This window comes from Haemorhous mexicanus, chromosome 13, assembly GCF_027477595.1.
Source record: "Haemorhous mexicanus isolate bHaeMex1 chromosome 13, bHaeMex1.pri, whole genome shotgun sequence".
Lineage (NCBI taxonomy): Eukaryota > Metazoa > Chordata > Aves > Passeriformes > Fringillidae > Haemorhous > Haemorhous mexicanus.
The window spans coordinates 6,152,821-6,176,221 of NC_082353.1; the positions used below are offsets into that span (position 1 = coordinate 6,152,821).

General features: G+C 38.3%; 1 protein-coding gene across 2 annotated transcripts in view; it reads left to right on the forward strand.

The window, feature by feature from the left end:
• Positions 1-378: 378 nt before the first annotated feature.
• The window catches only part of VPS13C (vacuolar protein sorting 13 homolog C), a 74,965-nt gene continuing 51,942 nt past the window's right edge, over positions 379-23,401 (forward strand). Inside the window, exons 1-26 of one of the 2 annotated variants that reach the window (XM_059858118.1) lie at positions 379-517; positions 1,837-1,880; positions 2,886-2,928; positions 3,689-3,784; positions 4,499-4,600; positions 6,908-6,970; positions 8,608-8,673; positions 10,426-10,535; positions 11,360-11,419; positions 11,975-12,034; positions 12,791-12,871; positions 13,511-13,568; positions 13,867-13,994; positions 14,861-14,967; positions 15,605-15,776; positions 16,238-16,300; positions 16,875-17,010; positions 17,559-17,653; positions 18,263-18,405; positions 19,578-19,770; positions 19,935-20,049; positions 20,403-20,539; positions 21,236-21,362; positions 21,959-22,076; positions 22,423-22,552; positions 22,836-22,914. In XM_059858118.1, coding sequence (XP_059714101.1) covers positions 418-517; positions 1,837-1,880; positions 2,886-2,928; positions 3,689-3,784; positions 4,499-4,600; positions 6,908-6,970; positions 8,608-8,673; positions 10,426-10,535; positions 11,360-11,419; positions 11,975-12,034; positions 12,791-12,871; positions 13,511-13,568; positions 13,867-13,994; positions 14,861-14,967; positions 15,605-15,776; positions 16,238-16,300; positions 16,875-17,010; positions 17,559-17,653; positions 18,263-18,405; positions 19,578-19,770; positions 19,935-20,049; positions 20,403-20,539; positions 21,236-21,362; positions 21,959-22,076; positions 22,423-22,552; positions 22,836-22,914 — 2,626 coding nt within the window. In that variant the 5' untranslated portion in view covers positions 379-417. The remainder of the gene's footprint in view (positions 518-1,836; positions 1,881-2,885; positions 2,929-3,688; positions 3,785-4,498; positions 4,601-6,907; positions 6,971-8,607; positions 8,674-10,425; positions 10,536-11,359; positions 11,420-11,974; positions 12,035-12,790; positions 12,872-13,510; positions 13,569-13,866; positions 13,995-14,860; positions 14,968-15,604; positions 15,777-16,237; positions 16,301-16,874; positions 17,011-17,558; positions 17,654-18,262; positions 18,406-19,577; positions 19,771-19,934; positions 20,050-20,402; positions 20,540-21,235; positions 21,363-21,958; positions 22,077-22,422; positions 22,553-22,835; positions 22,915-23,401) is intronic. The other variant, XM_059858117.1, reaches the window with a different exon arrangement.

Genomic DNA, 23,401 nt, shown 5'->3' on the forward strand with positions numbered 1-23,401 from the left:
GGTGCCGGTGACAGGGCGGTGCCCGGAGCCGCTCCTCCCTCAGGCGGTCTCTTCGCCCCGCGATGCGCCGGCGGAGCCGCGGCTGCGACCACGGATCCGCACCGCAAGGGGGCGCCGTGTGCCGCGCCTCAACCCCGCCCCGCCCCGCGCGTTCGTTCGGCCCCGCGGCTCCGAGCGCCAGCGGCGGGCTCGGGATCCCCCACAGTCGCCTGGGGTCTGGCCGTGCCCGGCACTGCCGCGGCGCCGAGTCCCCTCACGTCCCCACCTCCGCACCCCGGCAGGCGCTGGGCTGCGCCCCGCCCCGTCAGCTGACTGCCGGGGGCGCGCCCGCGCTGGGTCACGCCGCGCTCGCCGCCCCCTCCCCTGGGCTCCGCTCCTCTCCTAGCCGGCGGCCGTGGATGAGGGGCCGCCTACGCCATGGTGCTGGAATCAGTGGTGGCGGATCTGCTGAACCGCTTCCTGGGCGACTATGTGGAGAACCTGAACAAGTCTCAGCTGAAGCTGGGCATATGGGGGGGTAAGGAGCCCCTTCCCTCTGCCGCTGCCGGGCCGCCGGAGTCACCGGGGATAGGGTCTCGCTGGCCGCGGTTGCCCTGTGAGGGGTGCGCGGGCCGTGGGAAAACCGACCCCTCTGAGGGGCGGGCGGTGGGTTTGCGGCCCCTTGTGAGCAGAAGGCGAGTTCCGGGGCCGCGGCCCTCCGAGACGGATGGACGGTCGGTGTGTGGCCGCACAGTCCCCGCTCCCTTGGAGCACCGTCGCTCCTTGTGTGCCCCTCGTCTCTGGAGCTTCCTCCCTCGCGTCGGTCTGTGGGGCGGGGGAAGGGGCGCACGGCGCTGGCCTCGGAGCGCTTCGAGGGAGGAGACGGCCGACGCCAATAAACCCCCCGTTTTTTCTCCTATTCCTTCTCTCGGGTGCTGGGTGGAAGCACGATGGTACTGTTGGATCTGTGGGCGGGCTCATGGCGCAGTGCCCCGGGTGGCGGGAGCGCTGGGTGCCGGTGCAGCCGATGGGGTGCTTGGGGAGCCGAGTATTTCAGTTCTCGGTGTAAATAATGCGTGTTAAGCAGCCGGGATAGTGGACGTGCGTGGAGTAGCTGTTCTCGGTGAATGGATCAAAACATTTCCATTCGCTACGCTGTAGTCATGCAGAAAACCAGCTGAAGTGCTGCCTAGGGAAGCTGGCTGGTTTAGGTGCCTTCCCTAGGTAGGTCATCACCTTATTTTTGCTCGTCGTGGTTGTACATATTTTAGCATTTATGCAATATTAATACCTATACTTCAAATGGAGTATAGCCCTAAGGAATCATCTGACGTTAAGCCACTAAGAGGTATATTATATGGGCTTTCCTTGGGTATAATTCTGTGCCAGTGTTTCATTTAGAAATCCTATTATGTTGTTTGCGTCAGGAAAAGTTAATGTGTTTGTGAAAACAGGCATGTATTTTTGTGACTCTGTGATTCATGATTTTTCTTTGATGTGAAATCATGAAAAACAAGATACCATTTTCCAAGTCTACCCTACGTTGATAGAACTGCAGTTGTCATTCACACTGAGTGAGTAATAAGAAAGCCTTCCTATTCTTGTGGATGTATTTAATAGAGTAGAAACTTGTCAACATCTAAGTTGGTGACGTTTTTATAATCTCTTCCAACTGAAATTTTAACCCAAGTTTAGTGGCTCTTACAAATTACATGTTTATTGTGCTATTCTGTAACTGGAATAAGGTTTTCAGGTTTTATTCGTAAGTACGTGGTAGGATTGTGGTTGTGTTCCTTTTTCTAACATAAGTAATACTTGAAGTAATTTTTTCTGTACTTCTCCCTTTCTTCTAAACAGGTAATGTGGCACTTGACAATTTACAGATAAAAGAGAATGCTTTGGTAAGCATCCTAAAAACTTCAAATTGCTTTTATGGGTCTAAAGACTGAGACTTAGGATAAAATGTTGCTCACTGTAGTCTCACAAAAGGATACACTGAGTTCTTTTTTACTGGTTTTAGGAGGTAAGTTCTCAGTTTAGTGTTTCTAATTTTGCTCTTTTTACTGGAAGAGAGAAAGAAAAGCTGTGGTTGAAAAACGAGAAGTAACTTGCATTAAGTTTCCATATTCTTGTCTGGAAAAACAAATGACTTGGCTAATTTTCATGTTCTTCATTTTGGATAATGAACATCTGTACTACTGAGAGAATCTTGCTCCCAAATTTCATGTGTTTCAACTTCACTCAGCTTCATTAAAGAGAACTGTTACTCTTCTGTTCATTGAAAACACATTGGATCTTTATATGACCTGATCACTGGCTTCTCCTGGTTATTCTAAAGTTTCTTATTTTGTTTGTCCATTTCATGCATTCCTGATGGCTTTGTTGTATTTCAAATCTATTGCTACAAATATCTTCATGTTTAGTAGATAAGAAAGGAAAGAAGGGTTACTTTGTACACACCTTTCCTTCTTTATGGGGATTGATTCAGATTCCAGCAGTTCTGATGTAGAAAAATGCAAAGTCATGAATGTGACTGACCTGAGCTGAGAGTGAGCTGAGACCAAAGAACATAAAATAAGGGATGGTTCTGTCAGCCTTACAAGTGCAATGTGTTAGATTTCCATGCACAAGTAATTATAAGAAGGTCAGTATTGAACACCACTTTTAGAGAAGTAGCCTACACTTTGTTGAAAAAGAAGGGATCCAAGGAATATGATATGGTCCAGTTCTTTGTTTTTCCTCTAGTTTGCCTGACTGTGCTGTCTTGTTTTCCTTCTAAGATTTTCCAGTAAAAAAGAAGTAGCTTTTACTTTCTGTATGTAAATATAGTACTTTGCAAATGTAATTTTAATTTATTTGATTTTTACTACTTCTTCTGTTTAATATTTTATTTTTGTCATTTTCAGAGTGAACTGGATGTACCTTTTAGAATAAAAGTTGGTCAAATAGGTAAGTTTTAGTTCCAACACAACTAGTGCAATGAAAATTTTAATATAGTCTGTAAGGTCAATCTTGCCCCTGAATTTCTTTAATCAAGCTTTCTTAAGTGTAATTGTACTCACTGTTGAAATTCAGTGAAATTCAGTGTGGCTGCCATTGATGTTATCTGGCAAACCCTGTTTGTGTAACTTTACAGAGTGATATCAAAAATACACCTGAGGTTCTTCCCGGAGACATGAATGATCAAGGGAGCTGTTTAGTGTAGACAGAGTATGTGTTGTTCTTTAAGGGACTGATCAGGACTGTGAAGAATGCAGGTTAAATTTTTGAAACTGACGAATATGCCAAAGGTTTAGGAACTTGTGGATTTTTTTTTTTTCTGTAAATTCCTTTCCCTGGTAGTCAGCATTGCTTTTTCACATGAAACATTTGTAGGAGATTTAAATATGTGTAGTATTTTTTCTTCTACTTCCTGGGAAAATCATATTCATCCCAGTGAATTGAACTTCAGTCATGATCTCAGGTTTTGATTTGAAGTATTCTGACTCAGACTGCAACTTTTTGCTTAAAATCATGGCTTATGTTTCCTGTGTATGTATTTTATCACTTCAAGGGCTTTATAGAATGTTCATGCTCATATGGTTTCTCCTAACCTAAGGTGTTAAGGACATCAAGATAAAGGACCAGTGTTCTTTAATGCTGGAGGTGTTCTTTGGACTAAGCACAGTGGAGATGTTTGTTTTGATGTAACTGTATCTGCTTTGTTTAGATAAACTTACTCTGAAGATTCCTTGGAAGAATCTCTATGGGGAGGCAGTTGTTGCAACTCTAGAAGGCTTGTATCTTCTGATAGTTCCTGGAGCAAGTATGTAAGCTTCTCAGCAACAGTTAAATAATGGAAGAGAAAAACATCCAAGGGTACCATGTAAATGAGTCTATAATAGGAAATAGTTCATGTGAGCCACCATTTTTACATTCTGCTCCCTCAGGGAAGTTTCTACACATGTGCTGGCGAGTTAGTAGAAGGGTGGGAGAAAACAGCACCTGTTGCTTTTATGGAGATCCTTGGTTGTATCCATTCCAAGTTCAATTCAACAGCCAAGTTTCCTCTAAAATGTGCTTACCTTGGATCTAGGTTTGTGGCATGGTTTAGATCTTTAGCTGTTTATTTGCTGCTAAGTGATAGCAGTCAAAAGTAATAATTCCATTAGTACTGTTTGTAGGGACAGGGAAGAGGGTCAAAGAACTCTAAGTTTTCTCTGAAATCAGAACCGCTGTCATTATGAGAAAACTTGCAAGTTCCTGGAGCATGAGATATATGTATAGAAGAACTTGAAAATCTATCTTACGTTGCACAGACCACTCTTAGGAGTCTGAATTTCCATGGAAAATGTCTTCCTGTGAAATAGTGCATAATTGTGTAAAACCAGCAGTTTTGGAGGCTGGCTGCAGTGTTCAGCAATGAAAAAAGAATAGCCTTTCTCTCAAACAAGGTGTTTACATGATGGTGTACATTGCTTGGTAATGCATTTATGTAACTTGAGATTTAGGATTAATGCTCTCCCAACTTGGCTTACAGGTGTTAAATATGATGCAGAGAAGGAAGAAAAATACTTGCAGGATAATAAACAAAAGGAACTGGCAAGAATTGAGGAAGCCTTGCAGAAAGCAGCAGAAAAAGGTACTGAGTGAATAATGCAAATCTCCACTGGAATTTGAGGACTAAGGCTGTGCTGTGAAATAAAACTCCTGGTTTCTAAATGACTTAACAAATTTTGTTTTTTCAAGCATCTAGCTAATCTTACTACAGTGCTTTGACAAGTCTTTTTACTCTGAAGCTTGAAAGAAATGTTATTTGTTTGTTTACCATTCATTTATCCAGTCAGCTTCCATGGGAAATGGGAATTTATTCATCTGGTATGTCTTTTATTTTTTTTTTTTTTCCCTTGGTGCTTTAGGGGAACAGGACCATACAGAACAATAGAAAGTACATTGTGTGAGGGTAATGTTAACTTGCTTTAGCACCATTATAATAGATGTTTAACTGTGTGTGTTAGAGGTGCATGTGGTAGGGTGTTCTTTGATGAAAGGAACCTGTAAGTGGAAAGGTAAGGCTAGTAAACTTTTACTGCAATGATAATGCTTTTGTTTCAGTTTCTGCTGTGCTTTTATGATGCTGCACTGAGTTTGGACTGGTTTGGGAAACGAGACTCTTGTGAGCAGGAAATAATTCCTGACACAATAAAACAACTCAGCACAAACATAGGAACCTTAAACTTTTGCTCTAGGTTATAAAAAGTGTTAAGCTCTCAATTAAATCCTGTTAGCTTGTTTTGTGGTGGTGATTTTTTTTTTTTCTGTTTGCTTATATTGTTGTGACCCATGCCTTTAATAAAATTATGGTACCAATTGGGCTTGTTTGGACAGAAACGAAGCTCAGAACCAGTGACAGGTAACTACATGTGTTGGAGGAAAAAGTTATCACTGAAGTTTTTGTCTGAATTGAGATCTGTTTGTTGGCTTGTGTAGTGGTTCTTAAGATGCATTTCTATGATACTTGTAATGCTGCAACTCATGGGAAAGTTATTGAGAAAGAGATGATGCTTTCAGCACTTGGAAAAAAAAATAGTTTGGTTGTAATCTCTTTGCTCATTTAATTCTCCAGTTATGTGAGAGTCTGTGGCCTTTCTCCTGCTCTGCAAGTTTGAGAGGTACATGTGCAGTTTGCTTCAAATGGCAGTCTGACAATCTGGCTGTGATGAAGAAAGGAGCTTTGCTTTATTTCTTGTCTTTAATATGCCAGAAAATATATGAGGGCTAAGACAACTTCAGTGAATGAATTTTGCAGCCATGACTTGGTACTGAGGTGAAGGAATGTTGGTAGAGATTTAACCTCAGTTATGTAGCACGTGGATCTTGTACAGCAGCAGTGCTTCAGCCAATGCTCTTTGCACCAGTAGCAATAGGATGAAAGAAGGTGTAATAAGAAAGAACATGTGTAATAAGATGAACTTAACCTAATGGGTACTGCTTGAGGAATTCCCATTCTGGAGCTTCATGTATTTAAGAATGAGTCTGTGTGCCACTGGCAGTTTTCTTTTTCAAGAAAAACTTAGTACATCCAGTGTTTGTAATGCTTTTGAAAAAAATCATCATAGAAAAATGATGCTGTAGTAGCTCAACTGGTTATATAAAGAAGGAGAATTGGATTTACTCATGTTTTGCAGTTATAAACTTTAAGCCTTGAGAAGGAAAAGCAAGAGGACATTTAAATTGGATTATTTTCTGCTCTGACTTGAGAAAGTCTGTTATTCTATGATCATATTTCAGTGGTAGCCATTTGTGTTTGTGGTGCTGTACTAGAATGTTGTACTCAAGAGAACTTGTGTAAGTCCTGCATGAGCAGATCCTTTGCTTTTGCTAGATATAGAAATCTTGGAGCCCATGTAGCCTTACCGAACCATAAAATTCTAAGAAATACAGCTCTCTCTAGGCTTTTGAGTGCACACAATAGCTGCTGGAAAGCCAGGAAATACCTTGAACAGAAAGTTGTCAGGGTTCATGAATTTTTTTCTGATTAATACTTGATTTATTTTAACATGTTTAGAATCTTGATTCAGTCCTTGGATTTAAGAGTATAAATAGGCCTAGAGATAATTTCTCTCGAGATGCTGTTTAGATAGTGAGCAAAATGGTCGTGGCACTGTGTTGGTATGGTAGTGTGACGGGGAAGTGGAAACTGCTGACACAAGCTATTGAAACTATTTTCTTTTTTCTAAGCTGTTACAATCTCACACATGGAGAGCAGAGGCTGCAGGTCTTTTGCTGGTTACAAGAATAAATGTCAATTGCATGATTTCTGTCCGAGACTGTAATGAAAATAGTGTTGAGTCATACAGATTTGATGAACTTAATATTAAATCAGGAGTTGATTTCCTTCTTTTAAACCAAATGCATTTTTTTGGTTATTGCTGCCGTGTGGACCAAGGCACCCATTCACAAGATTCCTTGTATGGGTTGGAGAGTCTGGTTTACAAGGACACCAAGCCTGGTGGGTATGCGTGGTTAGTTACATTTTATACATGCATGATGAGCAGGCAGTTTAGATTTTTGAGAGTCCCCCTCTCCAAAGCAGCCAAATGTAGAAGTTGAGAAAACAATACTTGTTTGGTAAACATCCACATATTGGTGGTTCTAGAAATAAGATTTTAATGAATGTGGATTCAAGTGGAATCTTGCAGTGACTTAGTCCCTTTTTAATTGAGTGGCTGTTTCAGATGGTTAGGGTACACCACTTAGATTCCCATCAATGAGCTCAAGAATGTTATAAAATGCTGACAAGATTCTAGTATAATTTTACAACACCATCTTTAGCTGTTAGGAGGAGGGTAATTACTCTAACTTAATGTGTCTGGGCTTAAGATAAAGGAAGTCCAGGCTGTCTAGAAGCCATGGGCAGACAAAATGAACTAGAGCAGGTTGAAGGCATTAGCATGCTTCCCCTGCTTCTCTTTATTTGCATTGCTCTCAAGTTAGGCAAGGAAACAGCTTCCCTTGAAGTTCAGGGGAACTATTGCTTTTTGTACGTGCTTTATTTTTAACTTCTGAAACCTGATTTTCAGAACTTTACACCGGGCCAAGTTTCTTCCTTGAGCTGTTATCTGAGCACAGGTTTAAAGTGAGCTTAAAAACATACATTTAGTTTTTCCATAGTAGTGCATGTGGGTGAAGAAGAAGAATATCCTGGTTCCTTAGTTTTGTCATACATGGGAGTGAAAGCCTGAGACCTACAAATTCAATAGTAAGTGAAGGAAGCTGTCCTTTTAAAGTAACCTTGAGAAAGGATTACTTGTAGTGTTAAAAGGAACTGTGCAAAAGAAAATGTTTCTAGTTGTTTAGTTTTTCCTTTTTATTATTTATATGGTGACCACCCTATCACCTTACCTGCAAGACAGGTTGAAATCTTGGCAGGCAATTTCCCTCCTTTGTTTGAACAGGCTGGCAAATGACATCAAGGTGTTCCCCATGGTTAGGTTAGGTACACTGTTATACTTGCTTCCTTCTTGTTTTGTGGGATACACCCTTCTCATGTTCCAGCCCCATAAAGATAAGCACAAGTAGCATGATTGCTGAATTACTTTTGCTGGGATGGCCAGAGGAGGAAAAGAAGCAATGCAACTCACCAAACTGGTTTTCTTCGGAATTGTGGAAAAGTACTATGAGCATCATTTAAATAAGGAGATGGTTGTGATTGTGTGGGTTGCAAAATGTATCTAAATAATGGGATTTCATTTCGTGTTCAGCTTTTAGAATCATCATTTTTTAATGTCTTTTTTGTGGTTACTGGATTTGTTCTTTCAGAATGCCTTCATACCATACTGTTGATTATCATGAGAATCCTATTGAAAAGTGCTCTTTGGGTTTCCACGTACATCTGTATCTTAACTTGAAAATTATGTCCTTGTGTGGTAGAAGCCTCTTCTAGATGTATATTTCATGCTATGAGAAGTAGCTGATTGTTTGCTTACCACAGCTGCATCTCTTGAAAAGCTTTTAATGAGACCTTCTAAGCCATTATGCTTTAAGACAGGCTAAACCTTCTTCCATATTTTCTTTTGCTTTCTTACACTTCTGCCTTACTAACTTGAATTTTATCCTTTTTCCAAAAAATTGCTTGCATTGCAAAAGGACGTAAGCGTAAAAAGTACAAAAAGCATTTTAAGAGACCCTTTAGAGGTCGTGATCACTCAAAAGGTGGGTAACAGTTATGGCTCGTAACTTTAAGGCTTGTTTTTGCTTTCTGTTTGGATTAGTTTTTAATAGCCTTGTCTGTCCATCCAATGAGACTTTTTCCTCCTGTTTGAAAGAGAGGTTATAAATTGGAGAGAGTTCTTTTTGCTGTTCATCTGTTCTCTGAATCCAGTGGGACTGAAGAGAGTCCTTGTTTCTCTTCACTTGGATAGTTGTGCCTGTTCCTTTGATTTGAGCTACCTGTAGTATTTACAGCAGAACTGTAAAGTAGTGGCACTTCACAGTGACTGTTGGAAAAACTGCATGTGCAAGTTACATCTGTTTGTCTAATTTTTGTAGGATTCCAGTAATAGATAAAGAAAACCTGAAACTGGTGCTATAGCAGTAAACAGTCTTTTTCATCACCTTTTAGCTGTTCAAAATAACTGATTTAGTGCTATGACATATTTAAACAGGAATGAAATTGATGTTGTTCCCCAAGAGGATAATCATTGTCTATAAACACCAAAGCATGCAGGGTTCAGCATTAGCATGTGTCTAAGAATTGCCATGTCCCCTCTGGTTGTATAGTTGTGTATTTGGTCTTGGAGGAAGCTGCAGCTGTACACAGACTTGCAGTTGGAGAGAAAACCTTGTGGCGACCCAAGATAAGCTTTGCAAGGTGTCACACAAGTTGCTGCTGGTAGCTGCATATGGCTGCAAAAATGTTAATGGGTTCCTTGCACTCGAAGATCATGAAGCTTCGATAAGGACTTCTGCCTTTTTTTTCCCTTTTTTTAGTCAGTTAATAGGAGAAAGTGTGTGGTGCATGCAAAAGTGATATAATGTTTCTGTTTTTTCTGAGTTCCTGACGAATTTTTTTTGATTGAAATCTAATGCTCTCTTGACTGAAACTGTTATATCATGTTCAATAGTGAAGTCTTCATTTTTAGCAGATTTCCTGAACCTCTGAAAGCTTTTAAAGAAAATTTCTCATTGTTTTAGCAGGATGCACCAAGTTAGATACCTGCTTTGCTCACCATGCACTGCATATGTAAAAAGTTAGAAACAGTTCAAGTAAGCTGAGTCAAAACCTGTAGTCCTTATTTTTCTCTATAGCCATGACTATTTCTTCAACTTGAGCCATCTGTAGCATTTCCAACAAAAATGTATAAGCTTCATAGGCTGATCTATGGCATTTGCTGGAATAGCCACATTGTAGGGAGGGCACTGAACACAGCAATGTAGGCTGTAAAGGCAGCTAGAGGAAAAGCAGCTCACTGATCCAGCCACACTTCAGGTAAAATACTGAAACACAGCCTGAGATGGTAGAGCCACATCACTGTAGTGAAATAATGAGGGATTGTAAATATTACTCCTTGCATGTATTATTCAAGGGTGTTTTGTGTTAAGTTACTCTGGTTTACTCATTTACTTCTTGAAACCCCTCACTGAGGTACTTTTAAGAGGGAATCTTTTACCTTGGGAGAAGTAGAAGGAGTTAATCCAGAACCTGCTGCGTGCCAAACTGTTTCGACTGAAATTTAGATGTGGGTTTTCTTGTGGTTAAGTTGTGCATGGGCAGCTAATATCACATATTCAGAATACAGATGTGCAGAAAAGGAAAAAAATAAAAAGATGTAATCTAAATAAGTGAAAACTGTAATGTTAATTTAGAGGAAATATGAAATTTACATTGCTGTAGTTGTTGTTGTAATGGAATTCAAGATGCAATTCTTTCACTAAATACTGACTTTTTAAAAATTCTTGTTCTAGACAAACCAAAGGAGGAGAAGAAGGATACTTTCTTAGAAAAGCTTGCAACTCAAGTTATAAAAAATGTGCAAGTCAAAATCACAGGCATTCACGTTAAATATGAAGATGATGTAAGTAACTGGGACATATTGTCTTCATTTTAAATTGGACTTCAATGCAGTTCTAATTCTCTTGTCCGTAGAGAAACTGTATTTGCCACCTTTAAAAAGTTACTGGGGTTTTTTCTACACCTCTTCAAATAACTTGCCCCAGATCTGATTGAATGCCAGAAATATGGATATGTGAAACAGATGTTCTCTTTCCCCTTGTCCCGTGCTGCCTTGCTCACTAAACGTGGACAGTGTCTGTTCTCACATATTGCTGCATGCAGTGGATGCACAGTTTTTCAGTGTCCTGGGAAGAGTCCAGAATGGCAGAAGCTGAAGGATTTACAGATGGGTCTGAAGGCAAACTGTTAAAAACACTTAATTGATAAACAAGAATGTTTGTTTATATGAACCATGTTTTTAGTTTTATCTTCCTTTAATGAAATGATTAAGCGGTTTGTTATGAGACAATTCAGTTTAAAAGAAAAGCACTGGATAATAGGATATTTCTCAAATCTTTCTTTGGAACTGTTTTTAGAGACACTGAAGTTAAAGAGGTCATAAAAGTGCATATCATAAGATGATATAGCTGACTGAGATGTGGTACTCTAATTTTTTTTTTCCTGTATGATGATATTAGAATCCTAAAGAAAATTTTCAGTTTGAAGTCCCAAGTCTTTGCACTACAGCCATGTTAGTTTTGGCCTATCTTGGTGGGTTCTAGTAATGTTTCAGTTAGATTTACTAAGCAAAGGAAGTTGCTCAGAACCAGGATTTCAGTCAAATTTAAGGGCTACATTTGTCTGCAGCAAGAGAAATAAATACCTGTTATTTTTCTGTTTTTGTAGATCACAGACCCACAGTGCCCGATTTCCTTGGGAATGACGTTGGGCGAGCTTAGTTTACTGGTAATGTGTGTGTGAATGCATGTTCTTGTGTGTGCAGTTTGCTTGTCTTTGGAGTAGCAGAAAGGAAAAGGAACATAGTAAGGGGATACAGTGACTGTGCATACTGAAGTCCATCTTTTATTCATGCAAAGAGTGCTGGCAGTTTGAGCAAGCAGAAGGGAAGAGGATTGGGCAACATAACACTTTCTGAGACTTGGTGATTTGTTCTAATGATCTGAGTGACCTTTGAAACTGGGCAGGTTATGTCCAGGCATCGTAAATGAGGGCAAACATTGCATCATGGTGATCCAGACTTGGTATTTTGTCAGGCCTTTTGAGAAATGGGGAGTGAAAATTTCAGCTGACCTCTCTTTGCCTTAGCTGTTAAGCATTTTATGGGTAGGATGAGGAGTTGTATATCAAAGTATGAAAGTAAACTGACAGATTTTTGTATGTTATCTTGATGTGTGTGTATGCAGAAAAACTGGATGAATTTGTTGCTTGGAAGCATAGGATAGACCCACAAATATGTTAGCTAAGATACACAAAATTGCTTTTATCACTTTGAACTTTTAGACAACAAACGAGAACTGGACACCTTCCATTCTGAATGAAGCTGCAAAAATAATATACAAGGTAATGTGTTGTGGGTTTTTTTCCTACACAAGTGAAGAAAGCAACTGATCTTGGAGACTAGTAAACCTGGGGCTCTAAATAAAAGTTGGAAAAATAGTTTGCTTTTTGAATTCTCCTGTTTTTCTTTATTTTTGATGTATGTTTAAGCACAAGTAGAGCACAAATAACTGTTTTTCATGTAAGGCATAAACTTAAACAAATTCCATAGTTTAAATAATTTATCTTTAATGTGAGTGCTGATCCCCTTGTTCAATGTACTGTACAGCAGGCCTGTGTGGAAGCTGTGATTTCAAACAGGTTATCAAATTACCATTTCCTAATCTAATTTGTATTCCTAGTGCAATTGGGATTCTGGGAGCTAAGCAATCTCTCTGTTCTCCCTGCCCACCTCCTAAACCACTCCCTGAGCCTATGCAGAAAGGAGTAAACAGAGATCTAAGGAATTATAGGAACAATCTAAGAAGGGTTTAATAGTCTTGTCTTCTTCATTAGGCCAAGTACCAGTTTTGTGCACCCTTGCTCATGTAATCCAGGGTTATGTTTAATAGATGTGCATCAATGTGTGCTTAAAGAACTTGCAATTCAATTATCATTTCAAAATAGTATTGTCAGATTCAATACATCTCAATCCTAATGGTTCATTTGCTGTCTCATCTGCTTTCATATGTTTTCTATTTTCACAAATGACAAGCTGAATTCTTAGAATGGGTTGAATACAGAGAATGTAGTTTGTTGCATGTTTTCTTTCCTGTGCAGCTTTTGTGCCTGGACAGCCTCAGTGCTTATTGGAACATAGACAGCAAAATGTATTATCATGGCTCCCGTGAACAAATACTGGTAATGTAGAAGAAGAAAATGCATTAATTACTATATTCTCTGGCTCTTGTAATATTCAAAAGTACACCACACTGATTTCTACCCCACTCCTCACACTTACGGTCACTGTATTCAGTGTCATATGTTAATCCATTGCACTATTGTTAATAATATTTTGTGAACCTCATTTGTTATTAACCCCTATAGGGTTTAGACATGATATATTTTTCACCTATTATGTTTATAAGGGTGTTCTGTGTGTCCTTGTACAATACTACTACTTTCCCTTTTTCTTTTGTGCTCATATTTTATGAGCCCAATATACCTTTATTTTTGTTTTACTTTGTCCTTAACAAATAATGTACTTAACCCAGTGAGCTAGAGTCTAACATCAAAGATCAAATCAAAACTGTGAAGTGCTTAGAACCATCCAGCTGTCTAAGAACAGCCAAGTTCATTTGGCATTGCCTGTCTGTGGATGTTTTCCTTTCTCTGAATCTCAGTCTGAAGTGAAAACACAAATTGATACCCAGTTTGAATTGACAGCTGCAAACGTCTGCAAAATACACGTTAACTTAAGTTGGTCTACTCAAAGTTTTGAGAACTCTAAACAAGTAATGCTCTTCAGCAATTGTTAGACAGTATCGTATCCCTTTACAGGATCAGCTGAAAAGAGGAATTCCCTGTCATGGTCACCAACCTGAAGACTACCAGTACAGTAAGTGAGCTAGGAATGAGTGAATCTAAACTGCTCTGAGCATGTTAGTGTGCAACAGCCTGATCTGATCCTGCAGACCTGGCCATACTATCTTCATTTAGAAAAACCATAGTGTAATAGAGCATAGTAGGGCTTGTTTGAATGCTTTTTGAATATTCCAGGACTATCTTAATTGTCATTGGTAAGAATTGCATCCTTATTCTGCGGGGCTTGAGCATGCCTGTTATCTATTGATGTGGTTAATCTATTCCCTGTTATATTTAAGTAAAATATCCATTTCATTTTTTTTATCTTCAAGTTTTCAGACCAGTGTCAGCCTCTGCAAGACTCTATATCAACCCATATGCAGAAGTAGAACTGAAAACTCCTAAGATTGATTGTAATGTAGAAGTACAGAGAATTGTCATTGAATTCACTAAACCACAGGCAAGTTGGTTTGGTATTTATCACCCATTTCAGTTTGTGATGGACTGTAGTGTTTTTTTACTGGAAAACATTCTTAGGGTTTTGTGTGCTTATGTACCTCTAGAATTTCTAAACTGTTTAGCAGTACCTGTGGGAGAAGTGTAGGATCTTTTCCCCTCTGTGTAACAATCACTTCCTGGTGATTCTCGTACTCTGACACTGTTACATGTGCACCCTCTGGGAACCTCCTGATCTGTATTCAGCCCTTGCAGTACTATTCTCTTCACCAAGAAAATGCAATCATGAGTAGCCTTAATCTTATTATAATCCGGTGTTATGACTGCAGAGATGCCAAAGTACAAGCAAGGGTGGGAATGAATGGAGTGTTCTGGCTTTGGCAACAAAGCCTGCTGGAGTATCAAGGAACTTATTTAGATGGCTCCCCAGAAATTTTGTGTTCTCCTTTATTGAGAGATAACTTGCAGTTAGTTGGCTAAAGGGCTTTTTAGCTCTTACTGATGTCTAAGTGTATGTATATATTGAGTTCAGAACTGTACCAGTAAGGTGCACTAATGTAAATGCAGCTCTAAAAGGAGGGCAACTGCATTGACAAACAAAGTAAGCTGGTTTGAGAAAGCCTGGGAGGTTGTGCTGAGCAGGCTGGTAAAGCTACAAACTGTTGTTCTTGGAGGGAAGCAGGGTTTCAAAGTGGTGTTCTTTGAGAAGAATGGGTGCAGTTGGTCCACTTTCAGGTACTAATGAAAATGCATGGACTTGAATTTCTGTGTAGTTTGAGGAATGTGAATGCCGTGGTATACATGCAGTTGGAGCAGTGCCTGCAAACAAAACCTGAACCTCTGCTAAGAAACTTGTTTTCCTGTGTTTAGTACCTCAGCATGATAGACCTGCTGGAGTCCATAGATTACATGGTTCGCAATGCACCCTACAGAAGATTTAGGCCAAATGTACCTCTCCATAGAAATGCCAGGGAATGGTAAGCTGTGTACATTTATGCATTCTTTGGGAGATGCTGGAGTCTTCTCCGGTCTCTTCATTCTCCTTTGTGATTAAAAGGAGTTTTAAAACTACTCACATGCCGATATAACTTCCACAGAGCTTTGCTTAGCCCTTAGATTCAAGTGATAGATCCAGTTGATGAAAATCTCACTTGCTAAGCTGAAGTCCCCAAAATTTGAACAAAATGCCAATGCTCTCACACTAGAGGTTAAAATGTAATTTTAGAATGGCTAAAGAAAAATCTTGGCAAATGTTATACAACGGAAACATGTGTCAGCTGTAGATTTGAACTGATACATTTTTTTTGGCTTTTTTCCAAGTACTAACTGATGCTGATTATCAAAGTACTTAAGTGCACTTAGTGCTGTAACAGCCCAAATTTACAAATGTGCAGAAGTCAATAATGAAGGTTTGTAGCTCTTCACTCATTAAATCTAAGCCCTCTGTCCATTTATTAAAAGTCATGTTGAGAACATTGACATTTTATAAGCCAAGTTACTCAAATCACAAGTGGTGAACAAAGTGTTTGCATACTAATAAACTGCCTCTGCAACCTGTAAGTTGTAATGCACAAATGAAATGGGAAGTCGTTCACAAATATGGAATTATTTTAGGTGGAAATATGCAGGTAACAGTGTTCTGGAAGTTCACATCAGAAGACGTACTCGGATGTGGTCATGGAGTAACATAAAACAGCACAGGCAGCTTCTGAAGAGCTACAAAAATGTGTACAAGAACAAGCTAACACAGAGTAAACTGTCAGAAGAAACACAGAGGCAAATCCAGGTATGAGTCTTTTCTCTTTGGAGGAATTTTATTTTGGTCCCTCTATGAAATAATTCTTTAGCTATAATTAAGACAAATCCAGGTTGATGGTTTTACAAGAACACAAGAGGTCTGTGAAAATACCTTTTTAATCTGAAGTTCTGTGTAACCTATTGTAGAAAACAAAGTAAAATACTAGTAAAGTCCCGTAAAAAACAGTTTGTCTTTGGTTGAGGATTAATGAGCATGGATACTTTTAATGAAGAGCAAGAATAATCTAGTTAAAATCGATGTTAGTTTATTTTTTTCTCTTATCTTATGGTGAACTTTGCAGCTGGGGGTGGGATATACCTGTGATAGAAATAAGCTGAGCTAGAAATCAATTGGAATGTAAATATGAAAGAGCTGGTAGAAAACTTATAGTGGAGAGCCTTTCCTAAATGTGTTTTAGCAGTAAATAACTTGATCATACATTTTTGTAGGACTTAGAAAGAAAACTTGATGTCTTCAATACAATCTTAGCAAGACAACAAGCACAAGTTGAGGTAAGGAGTCATTTCTGTTCAGTAATATTGTAGCACTTCAAATAGGATGGTTTTGTCATGGTAGTGTTTTTAAAAACATTGTGCTGATGTGTATGATAGGATAGGTAGGTTGGAAGACAAGTTTCCAATCCTTCCAGGACAAGAGTGAAGTGATTTCCAAGCTGGAAACCAGTTCAAAAACAAGTTGAAAAATTTTAAATGGTCCTCAGGTTTGTTACTACTAGGTTAAGAAATCTACTAGATTTAGGAATGTAAATGCTTTTTGTACTTTCTTAAATACTGTCTTTTTGTATGGTTCCTACCTTTTTGTATTCTAAATGCTGGTGAAATATGTAGAAAAAACTGTCCCAAGTGAAAATAAGATGTGCTTGTGTCTGTGCATGCACAGATACACAGACATGTCCCTCACCCTGGTCCTCTTTTTGGCTCTGTCTGATGAGTCAAAGATCTCTTAATTCCTTGTGGTGTAGTGTTGCTGTCCCTCAGTTAAATGCATGTTCAACGTTCACACATACGCCGATTATTTACAGAAAAATGGTAATACTATAATTTATGTATTTTGTCCAATTTGTAGACAATAAGATCAGGACAAAAACTACTGAAAAAGAAGGGCAGTGAAGCAGAAAAGAAAAGTGGAGGATGGTTTAGTGGTTTCTGGGGTAAAAGAGAATCTAGGATTAAAGAAGATGAAGAATCACTCGTACCTGAAAGTAAGTGTGGATTGTAATGCACTAGAGAGATTTTACATCTTATACATTAAAAAGAATACAGTATTTTTGCTTCCTACTATGCAGGAGAAGGTATGGCATAAACAGTGCATTTCATGGCACCTCTTACTGAATATTGAGCTGGCAAATAAGGCATTCTTCTAAATTGGCCATAAGCTTTTCAGAACCTTGGTGAGGAGAAAAATATGGTACTTACAGCTGTAGTGATAATTGGCAACAATTGGAGTACTCTGTTTCTGGTGATTTGCTGTCTGGATCAGAGGTTTGATCTACTAAAATTCCTGAAATCTATTTTCTTCATGAGTGGCTACGGATTCTTTTGTAATAAAAATTTAATTGATATCTGTGCTACATCTGTACCACCATATATGAAGAGTCTTTTATGAATTATTTCACAATCTGGATTTGAGTGCAGTATGAAGAATCAATGGAATGCATCACCACAGCTGAAGTAGTAGGAGGTAAATGTGAAGGAAAGTGGTAATTTGTTATTTACTAAGGTGCAAATTATGTGGGCTTTTGGTTTTTAGCTCTTGATGAACTAATGACACCAGAGGAGAAAGCTAAACTTTATACTGCTATTGGATATAGTGACAGCTCCCATCACCTTTCATTACCAAAGCAGGTAAGCAACCTATGGGGTGGTTTAAAAAAACCAAACGACACAACAAATGAAAGATGCCTTCAGCTCTCTCATTACCCTGAAGAAATGTGAAGGCTTCAAATTCAGGTAGGAAATATTATTTGATCCTTCCGAAGTTGCTGATTTATGCAGTCATAAAATGGTACATATATTGGGAAGTCAGAACCCTCTCTTGGCAAGGCCAAGACTTGACATTAAGCAGAAAAAACAGTAAAGGCATACAAGCTGTGCCTTCGGAAATGTAATTATTTAATGGGATTATAATGATTTTGGTTGATCTAGTGAGTCCTCTGCTGAATGTAGTTTAGCTATGCTTGCTTCATGGTTTTAAAAATTTTTTTCTTAATGCTGAATAGAGTAAGACTAGATTTGCTCTGCCTTTGTTGAACTACACTATTTTATGTTAAAGAAATGATTGGTAAACATTGAATAAAGTAAAGAATCTGTACTTTGATTTCTGCATAGAGATGAGTTTCTAATCTTAGTTGACTGGAAAAACTTAGACACATTTTAGTTTGTTAAAATGAGGAGTTCTGAAAATTTTTTCTTATTGAGATGATTAATTTCAGTTTCCTCTGTTCTTCTCACTAGTATGTTGCCCATGTTGTGACACTGAAGCTGTTAAGCACTTCTCTTACAATTAAAGAAGACAAGAATGTGGCAGAAACTCTAAAAGTACAGATAATTGATCTGAGTACCAAAATATCACAGCGCCCAGGAGCACAAGCCATTAAGTAATTGGATTGATATTTTCTTTTTGTAGAAACATCTCTGCCCCTCCTCACCCCACTCCCCAGCTTCTTAACTTTTCTTGAGTAGTGCTTGTTGTATATTGCCTTATAACTTTGTTGGCATTCTGTAATTGTACTCTGTTGTAAATAATGTAATTGGGTGAATAACGTAGAATGGAAGGAAGAAGGGAATGCTGTCTGCTGGTTTTCATGAACAATGGCAACCTTGTTCTTGAATAAAAGTGTTGAAGTGCTGAATATGACTTTTGGGAAGTGATAGCTAAGCCATGCGAAATGGTGTGGCCAGCACTCTCCAGCCAAGCTAGTGAATGTGTTACTCACTGCCTACAGAAATGAAAAATTATGTGTTTGTGCTGTAGGTGGAAAATCAGCCTGAGCATAAGACACTGAGACCTTCTTGTGTTTGAAGAGAGGGCACACCAAAAATATTGAACAAAAATTATTGGATTACACAGTCAATGGATAAGATTGCCAGTGTCTGGAAAATGAATCTGTGCACTTTTTGCTTTCGTTTGCAGTTCCTTCAGTTCAGGCTTCATACATAAGATCACCAGCTCAGCCACTGACACTTGAAATATTTTTGCTGAAAACCATTCTGGGGAATTGTCGAGGTGCAGCTTGAATGCTGCACAGAAACAAAGAGCTTTGACATTATTTTATGTAAATGCATGCCTTAAAATTTAGTTGTCAAGACTGAAGCAGTAGAACAGATAGTCTTATAAGTTTTATGTTTCTGAAAAAATATAGTTCTGTTATCTCAACAGAGCCAGGCATATGACACTGATTATGGCCAAATATGTTGCCCCCCAAAGTCAGGGATTTCAATGGTGGAGGCACAGAACCTGAAAATCAGTTTCTTATGTAATAGGTACTTCTAAGGATGGGTGAAGTTGGTGTGGTTTGGTGGTGTTCAATGGCTTTCTTCAAAGGTGTTTTCCTACAGATTCCACTTAACACTGTTGTCAGGGCAGTTCTCAGTACAGAATTCCCATTTGCACCAAAAGAAGTCTGTAACTGCTTTTTACATCCATACACAGTAGTAAACATTCCCACACTTTTTATTTATGTAACATAAATATTCTGCCTTTCTTTTCTCTTGCAACTGATTCTAACCCTTGCCCAGTTAAGCATTTTTAACTGTTCATCTTCTTTAGGGTTGAAGCAAAGCTTGAAAACTGGTATGTTACAGGCCTGAGACAAGAAAACATTGTGCCATCTCTTGTGGCTTCCATAGGGGATAGCAGATCTTCTCTGCTTAAAATTGAGTTTGATGTCAACCCAGAAGACAGTACAGCTGACCAGAGCCTTACTATTGAATCACAGCCTGTGGAAGTAAAATATGATGCAGTGAGTAGTAACTAAAACTCTCAGGTGTTTCTGAGTCCTCTTTCTCTGCTCTTATTCTCTTGGCTCTGTCCAGATCTGATTTTGAGTTTTTGTTGAGTGAATTATATGTGTAATGCTATATAATGCTAATTCTTGTCTTTTTTTTTTTTTTTTTTCTTTTTAAGAGAACAATAAATGCAATGGTAGAATTCTTTCAGACAAGTAAAGGAATGGATCTTGAAAGATTAACAACAGCCACATTAATGAAACTGGAGGAAATCAAGGAAAGAACTGCTACAGGTAAGATAGTAACAAATCTCAGTGAAGGTGAACCCTTAAAATGTTTCCATGGGATTACCCAAACACTTGGCTTATGTTTTGATTGATGACCAAATGGTAGGACTGGGATTTTTCCTTGAGTTGGTGCCCACATTTCAGCTAGAATAGAGGTAATTACTTCTCACTTCATTGCTTGGAGATTTAGGGAATGTTTTGTGGGAAGGAGCATTGAGTTCAGTAAGAAATCAGTAGAATGCTGTAGAAGTCTTGATTCCAGAGGCTTTATCTTTCAGATAACATCTTCGTATATGCTGTCACAATTGTTTTTACTTTACTAGCATTGACATTTCCATGGCCTTTCCTTTTCCTTTAAGGATTAGCTCACATTATTGAAATGAGGAAAGTCCTTGACTTGAAGATTAATCTGAAACCTTCCTACCTTGTGGTTCCACGGACTGGTTTCTACCATGAACATTCAGATTTGCTGATTTTGGACTTTGGTACATTTCAGGTATATAAATGATGTCTCTTATAACCTCAGGGGAAGCAAATATTCTTTTTTAACATAGCTGTCATCTGGAAGCATCTTGCTTTCAGAAGGCAGGGTGATCATCTGTGTCAGCATATTTTTAACTTATCATGTTTCTAACCAAATAGATTTGGGTCAGCAGTTTGATCAGAGTTGTTAGGGTGTACATGTATTTGTACTAGTTAATCCTCCCCAGGAAACATTTTCATGTTACAATCATGATTGTAATACCTTATCGCTTAGTATCTTTAATTTCTTCAGCAGAATAGATGAACTTTTGATTCCTGTTTTGTTAAATTATAGCCTTTTATTAATAAAAGAGAAGATAATTTTTCTCCTGAATTTTGAAAATTAATTGTTTTTCTAAAATGGAAAGATTGCAATCATTTAACTTGATTTAATGACTGATGAAATATTTATTTTAGTTGTATTCCATAAGTAAAACTATAGATTAGTGAAAAGAAAAATTAATAGCTTGAATTAAGTGGATTGATGGAAGTAACAACAAAAAAAATCTACTTAGCAAGAATAAGTGAAGTGTGAAGTGATTTAATATATTTCTCTCTAAGAATCCAAATGTCAGTTATTAACCCCTATGAATCACCTTTTCATCTTTACTAGAATGAATAGCATGTCTGTTTTAAAGACTTAACTTTATTTTGTTTGTTATGTGTTTAGCTGAACAGCATAAATCAAGGCAGTAGTGAAGCTTCTAACTTTTCATCTTTAGAGGAGATTATGGACAAAGCTTATGACAAATTTGATGTGAAAATTCAAAATGTGCAACTTCTTTTTGGAAGAACAGGTAACAAAACAACATAGCTACTGTTGATGCAAAAGATGTCAAAGGCTACCTACCTGTAATAAAAAAATATATTTTTCAAAGAAAAAAGACAAACTAAAATCAGTAGTTAATGAAAAGATAGGTAACAATACACGTTGGGTGCCAAACTTTGAAAAAATTGGTTAGTTTCTGCTCATTTTCAGTTTGGACCTGTGCATCACTTCGATGGTAGCAATGAATGTAAATAAAAAGAACTATTATGTTTTCCATCATACACAGGAAAAGCACAGCTAAAATTTGCCTTAGTTCTTCACTTAAATCAGTGTAATCAACAGAATGCCAGGTTGCTCTTCTGTCTTTTATCTGTTTATCCCTTTGTTTTTCTAGGGGTCAGTGTAGATACATCTTTTAGTGTAGAATTGGATTTAGTGCTGCTAAGGCAGTAGTGTTCACAAATGGAATTAAAAGCTCTTAACATACTTGACCTTAGTTGTTTTAGGTTTCTTAAGTTGTTTTTTTTACCCTCCTAGTGATGCCATTTGATTACTTTAATGATGCCTTAATTAAAGCAATTAGCAGGTGATTTTTTTTCATCTAAATTTACTGGATATTTTCAGGTGAAGACTGGAAGAAGGCTCGTTTTCAACACCCATCAACTTTGCACATTTTGCAGCCTATGGATATCCATGTACAGTTGGCAAAATCAATGGTGGAAAGAGATTCCAGGATGGCAAAGTAATGTATTAATGTTGAAAAGACTCACTCAGAATTACTTTGTACTTAGAGAAAAGAAAGCTGTGTTTTCTCTAAAGGTTCATTTGCACTTTTTAATTTGAAGGTATTAACTAAGAACCCAAAATAAATAGGTTACTACTGTTGGCAAAATCTTTTTTGTGTAGTGGTTCCCTGAAGCCTTTGCTGGTTACTAACTACTGCTTAAGTCCAAGCCCTGTTTTAATGCAGAATCCCTGGCTTTGCTGTGATGTGATCTTTATATAGGAGTATCCATATTGTTAAGATTTAAATGAGGAATTGGTACCTTTTGTATAGGAGTTTAATCAGTTGTTTTTTTTAAAAAAAGGTTTAAAGTGTCAGGAGGACTTCCTTTGGTGCATGTCAGACTCTCTGACCAGAAAATCAAGGCAATCTCTGATCTGATTGATAGCATTCCACTGCCTCAGAAGCCATCTGTGTCAGTTCCAAGCACAAAGGTAAGCTGACTACAACTAAGAAAACTTCAATAAAACCCCAAACAAGCAAAAAAACCATAATTAGTGTCTTTATTGACTTACCATCAGAACATTCTGGGCTTCCTCAAACAAATGGTGGAGCCTTTGTCATTGTCCTGCTGGTTTCCACATAAGTACTGGCAGAGCTGACCTTGCCAAACGATGGGGAAGGCATTGTGGAGCATTGATTATCAGCAGAAAATATCAACATAGCAAGCTATTAAACTTACTGTGTTGGTTATTTTTCTCTTTTCTTTCCCTCCAGGTTCCAGCCATTCCCACAATTCCTGTGGTTGGTAAAGGGCTGCTTAGTACACCCCAGTTGTTAGCAGAAATAGTGTCAGGTAAGAAGTTACAGATGTGTCTTTGTCAAGGTAGCAGGCTGTAACTTAGGGTATAGCTGATATTTTCATGCTGTTATTGATGTTAAAACATGGAAGGACAGCAGAGATGAGCATGGTGGGTCATATCTACTCTCAAGTGCATAAGGACATTTGATTAAGGTGCTGATGTTACCTCAGACTAATAAACTTGTTTTTTCAAAAAAGCAAACCTGCTTTTTTAAAAAAAATATTATGCATAAGCAACCTCTTCAAATGAGTGAACTGTAAATACTGACTGTATTAGGTTGTTCTGACTGTTTTGCATTAGCAAAGCTCTCCATTTTCTGAAAAGGCAGAACTAGAATAACACATTACTGACAAATTACTGTTTTGACTCTGGGTTTTAGCATTTATTTTCGTGGCTGTTCTAGAGAAAATTTTCCTATAGTGGAACCTGGACATTTGTTTCCTGGAGCTTCTCTTATTATTCCTTTCTTACGTGTTCTTG